Genomic DNA, 5,716 nt, shown 5'->3' with positions numbered 1-5,716 from the left:
CTTCTCTCTGCCTAGGCCTTTTGCCTTTGTCTGGGCTGGGGGGGCCCCTGAAGCATCATTTGCCCAGCACCCCCATCTCTCAAATCGTACCCCCACCCCCGCCCCCAGTCAGGCCGCTGCTGTGTCAGCTGGACTGGGATAACAAAAGGCACCCCCCTCCCGCGTCTCCCTTCCCCATCGGTAAGCGGGAGTGGGGGCTGGGGAGGGGTGCCCCCAGGGGTCCAAGGGGGCCAGGGAATCTCACTCACCATCGATAGCAGCCGCGACCAGAGCTGAGAGCAGGGGCAGCAGCAGCAGCAACGGCGGGGTCCGCATGGTGTGGGCTGATGCAAGCAGAGCCCTTTCCCCTCAGGTCCTGCTACTTATCGCCTTCGCCCCCCCCCCAATTGGGGGGTCCCTCTTTTTCCTCCGTTCCCACTCCTCCTTTTCTATTCTTTCCTCCAGGAAAGCGCACCAGGGGCGTGGGTGAAGAGGCAGAGTTCAGAGCCCCCTGGGGAGGGCCCGCTGATGGGGGTGCGCCCCGTGCCCCCCAAATCCAAACCTTTTACCCCTGCCTTACTCCTCGCTGGTCTCTCCCCCTCCCTGGGTGAAGCTCACAGCCCCATCTCGGAGCCGCCTCCGGCTGCAAAAATGCACAATTGGGAGGAGGCGGGGTGGGGGGTGGGGGGCGTGGACCCGGTGGGGGAGCCTGTGGAAAGGGCCTGATGGAGCTCTAGGGGCTCCCCTCGTTTCCGCCTCCTCAGCGCATGGGCCAGGAGCTCTCACCGCTGTTCCCCGGACTGAAGTGCCGCGGGGGGTGCTGAATGGAGAGAGGGAGGGGACATCAAGGAGGGGGAGGAGGGAAGGGGCGGGGAAAGAGGTGGGGGGGGAGAAAGAGCTACGCGGCAATTCAGTGAGTGCGCATGCGCCGATTTGGCGCGTTGCCCTGGGGAAAGGGAGTCGGAGCAGCGACAGTATTTGGAGTTCTGGGAAACGGTCCGAGGATGAGGGTCTCGGGAGCCCGCTAGTCAGTGTGGGGCCTGCGCCGTACTTCCCGGCTGGACCTTTCTCCTGCGAGTTCCAGAGAGCTGAAGGAACCGATGGTGGGATTGGGCAGAGGGCGAGGAGAGTTGAGCCGGTCCTCTTTGAAACTCGGTGTTATACCCCAGGATTTCAGGCCCTTCTGGGAAGGTCTAGGACTGAGTGGCCCGGGCCAAGCCTGATTTTCTCGGGGAACCCAGACTGTGCCCTCCCTGCCCGGCATGGGGGAAGGGGCCGCCTGTGTGCGGGGAAGGTACAGGGAAAGGGTGCGCTCTGATTAGGAAATTTTGTAAGACTGGACCTGGATTGGGGCCTGTGGCAGAGTGGGGCGGGGTGAGGGAGGGGCCACGAGGGCCCGCCCCCACCTCTCTGCGGGGCTCGGAGTAAACAGGGATACCCGCGGGGACACGCCAGAGCTTGTCCGCCTGCCTAAGGCTGGATGATGGTGCCCACCTTAGTACCCGCCTCGCCTTGCTTGCCTGGTAGAGGGCGCGGGAGGGGCAGGCCTTGGTTTGGAGGGAAGTGAGTCACCTGCGGGTGGGGTTGAGGAAAGGCCACCCCTTCTCGCCCCAAGAGGTCGGGGCTTATTTATTTTTGTGTTGTTTTTTTATACCTCTGATTGGCTTCCCACCAAGTCAGGGATTAGATTCCAAGCATCCGAGTTTGGAATAAAATGCAGGACTCTGGACCTCCACTTTCAGGCCTCGAGTTCTAAAGGGGTGTCTATTGAGTACGGGGCCCGGACCTTTGTCCCTGAGCTCAGTCCTTAACAGGAATGATACACTGAGTACAGAATGCGCCGGGCGGTTCCCGGGCCGGTGAACGCGCTGCTGGCCACTGCCCCCTTCTGGGCGGCGTTTTAAGGCTGTATCCTTGGTGTCTGACTTTCTGGGTGTCTGGAAGTCAGAGTGTAGAGAGCGGGGCAGTCTATGTCGGCTGCCAAAAATTGACGTTAGAGATGAGGAACTGCTGCACCACCCTTCTGCCTTTTAAGTTCTAGTCACGGAAAAGCCTAGAGGCCCCACTCCAGTTTGTCCCTGGGAGAAAGGGGAACAGCATGAAGGACTTGTCCCTTAATGACAGTGAGCTCAACCTTAAACTTCTTCCAGTTTGCTTTGCTCAGGGCCATGGAGACCTGCCTTTAGTCTCCCAGGTTGGAAACCTCAAGACTTTTTGCCAACCCTAAAGAGGGCTGTTCCTTCCTATATCTAGCTTGCCAGCTTGTGCTCAGAGCTTGTCTTTTTTTTTTTTTCCTTTGAAATATATCTCAGATTTCCTCCATTTCCACTGCCAGAGAGTTTCTCTGGGCAGGGCTGGGGTCTTATTTCTCCTTTTATCCAGCTCTCATGACCTGACAAAGTTTGAGGCACCCAGCAGAGAGTCACTAAATGTTTTTCATGAATGCCTACCAGGTCTTTCCTGGGTCCTTCCCAGTGAAATCAGGTTGAAATGGACTTCAGACGGCTTTGAACAGAAAAAGATATCTGGGACAACCATATGTAGCCTGAGAGGGCTGCGAAGGGACTCTTCCCCCCACCCTACATCTATCTTACAGATGAATCTTCCTAAAACTCTGCTTTCTCCGTACCTTTTCCTTGTTGGTGAAGCTCTCCTGGCAGTCTGTGGACAACTGAGTTGAATGTGAATTCTTCCATCATGGCCTTTCAACCTGACACTTCTTGCAGCTTCCCAGCTCCTACTGTCTGAATATGAATGTGTGTGTGTGTATGTATGTTTTATTTATTTATATATTTTTGAGATAGAGTTTCACTATGTTGCCTGGTAGAGTGCTGTGGCATCACAGCTCACAGCAACCTCCAACTCTTGGGCTTAAGTGATTCTCTTGCCTCAGCCTCCTGAGAGGTTGGTACTGTAGGTGCCCGCCACAATGCCCAGCTATTTTTTTGTTGCAGTTTGGCCAGGACTGGGTTTGAACCTGCCACTCTCTGTACATGGGGCCGGTGCCCTACCCACTGAGCCTATTTTTATTAACTTTGTATTGTTAAAAAATGATAAAACCCAATAGTTAAAAAACTCAGAGTATAGGCTGGGCGTGGTGGCTCACACGTGTAATCCTAGCACTCTGGGAGGCCAAAGCAGATGGATTGCCCTGAATTCAAAGGTTTGAGACCAGCCTGAGCCAGAGCCAGAACAAAACCCTATCTACCAAAAATGCCAGGTGTTGTGGCGGGCACCTGTAGTTCCAGCTACTTGGGAGGCTGAGGCAAGAGAATTGCTTAAGCCCAAGAGTTGGAGGTTGCTGTGAGCTGTGATGCCAGAGCACTCTACTGAGGGCCACAAAGTGAGACTCTGTGTCAATAAAGAAAAAAAACTCAGTATAGAAAAGTGTAAGGTGAAATGTAAACTTCCCTCTTCCTATGCTCCCATTCTTTGAGTCAACTACTACTAGTGGTTCCTTCTTTCTCCTTCGGGGTGTGTGGGTTTTTAAAATGATATACAAATATAACTGAATATTATTTTAACCATATATGAGCACATATAATATACAGCATATTATTCTGTAACTTATTTTTTCAATGAGCTTGATTCCTTTCCAAGTTGTACATACGTACTTAGCTCAAATTGGCTGCTTGGAATTCCCTTGCTTGGGTGCTCCATGATCTACTGGGATTGTTGGGCACTTGGGTCATCCCCAGAAAGTGAACTGCTTATGGTGTCTCTGTGAGATGAAAGAAAGCGTATTTCTAACTGAGCTTTTCCTAACTGAGGGATTCACTGTCCCTCACTCCCCCACCTTCTGCTGTTTTCTACCATCCTCAGAAAAGCTCTCCTATTATTCTTGCTCTGTTCCAAACTTGTACTCAAGATAGCTTCAGTGTCCAGAATTTAGCACTCAATTTTGTAGGTTCTGTACATACATAACTCCTTGAGGGCAGGGACCATGTCTTTTTCTTCTTTGTATCCATCTTGTGTAAGCTCTTGAGTGGTGGGGAAGCTGGCAGAGTGTGAAGACTAGAGGTGCCTGTCCTTGTATGGGAGTTGACCTCAAGCATCTTCTCTGTGTCTCTCCTATAGCATTCTTTATTTACTCCCTCTCTGCCTCAGCTTCTTCTCTTTCTCCCAACTTCTATTCTTAAGCAGCTTCAAATAAGCATATTCAAATCCTTGAGTTGGAATTATAATCAAAATAGTGTGGAATCAAGCTGAAATTCTTTGAAATTCATGGCTGGGATGCCTAGAATGGTGTTGGGACAAAGAAGTTAGTGTGGGAAAAGGATATCTCTTTTGTTGACTCCCTCAGCAAATTATTAAACACCCCCCTTTTCTGTCAGAGCGTAACAGGGCCTGGGATAGTTCATTAAGGAGGGGGCAGATCTGGGACTGAATGTCAGGCCAGAAGCTACCACCACCTAGTGGCCAGTTAAAGAAGTCTGCATAGGAAGGGTTATCTCCGAAGGGTCCTGTGGAGGGTGGGCCAGAGAAAAGGATTGACATTCTTTGAGCATTTACCTTGTATCAGGCCTACACAATGGACTTTATTTACATAGATTAGCTCCCTTAATTCTCATAACCACTTCGCGGAGCAGCAGTTTTTTCCACTTTGTAGATAAGGAAAGGAATCTACCCCAAATCACAATGCAGATCGGAGCCCAGATTTCATGTAATAAACATTACGTACCTCATATGTGTCAGGCATATTGCTAAGCACTAAGGACAAGAAACGGAAACACACTGGCTCAGCCTTCAAGAAGTTTACAGATCAAGGTGACTGACAATTACATCACAGCACCTTAGTGCCAGTGATGAAGGCATACACAGAGGGCTGTGGGACCAGGGAAGGATGCCTCTTCCAGATAAGAGGGGCAGATGATGCCAGGCTAAATGTTGAAAGAGAAGGAGGAAATGAAAAGCAATGACAGGAGGAAAGAGTATTTTGGTCTGGAGGACAGGCATGGAGGCATGAGGAAGTTTAAGACATTTGAGGAACATCAAATATGGTTAGGCTGAAGTTTAGCCTTTCTGAGCAATAGCAAATATAATATGGCTAAAGTTTAAGGTACTTCTGGGGGAGGCAAATGGATAGAGTAAAGGGAAGCCTTATCACAAAAGGTGTCTTTAGCCACACTAAGGAGTTAGAATTTTATTTTCTATAAGTAATACAGATGAGAAACAGATAAATCCTTAATGTATCAGTGATAGAGCTTGAGAGGAAGAGAATTCAGAGATAATATGGAAGTAGGATCAAGTATACCAATTGATTACTGTGTTGGGCTAGAGATAGTGACAGAGAAAGCTGGGTCTAGAAACCTTGGCTCATATTAGAACCACCTGAGGAGCTTTTAAAAATCCCAATTCAAAAAAAAAAAATTCCAAGATTCATACTACTTGATTTCAAGACTTGTAAGTTACAATAATCAAGATAATGTGGTATTGGCATAAAGATTGACAAACACGTCCATGAAACACAATAGAGAGCCAGAAATAGACACATGATTATCTACTTTTTAAAAAAAAATTAAAATTCAACATGCAGCTCGGCGCCTATAGCACAGTGGTTACGGCGCCAGCCACATACACTGAGGGTGGCAGGTTTGAACCAGCCCAGGTCAACTAAACAACTGCAACAAAAAATAGCCGAGTGTTGTGGCAGGCACCTGTAGTCCCAGCTACTTGGGAGGCTGAGGCAAGAGAATGGCTTAAGCCCAAGAGTTTGAGGTTGCTGTGAGCTGTGATG

At 49.8% G+C, this 5,716-nt stretch overlaps 1 protein-coding gene across 1 annotated transcript in view; it reads right to left on the bottom strand.

Annotated features, from left to right (window-relative positions):
- LRP1 (LDL receptor related protein 1) overlaps positions 1 to 780 on the bottom strand; it is an 81,435-nt gene extending 80,655 nt beyond the window's left edge. The window contains exon 1 of the mRNA XM_003790547.3: positions 249 to 780. Within this exon, the coding sequence (XP_003790595.1) occupies positions 249 to 315 (67 nt within the window). The 5' untranslated portion in view covers positions 316 to 780. The remainder of the gene's footprint in view (positions 1 to 248) is intronic.
- Between the last annotated feature and the right edge of the window lie 4,936 nt (positions 781 to 5,716).

Source organism: Otolemur garnettii, unplaced genomic scaffold (genome assembly GCF_000181295.1).
Source record: "Otolemur garnettii isolate 467f Iridium unplaced genomic scaffold, OtoGar3 scaffold00043, whole genome shotgun sequence".
NCBI classification, from domain to species: Eukaryota; Metazoa; Chordata; class Mammalia; order Primates; family Galagidae; genus Otolemur; species Otolemur garnettii.
Note: the sequence above shows the minus strand (reverse complement) of the source record. Positions and strands in the feature narration are given on the sequence as shown.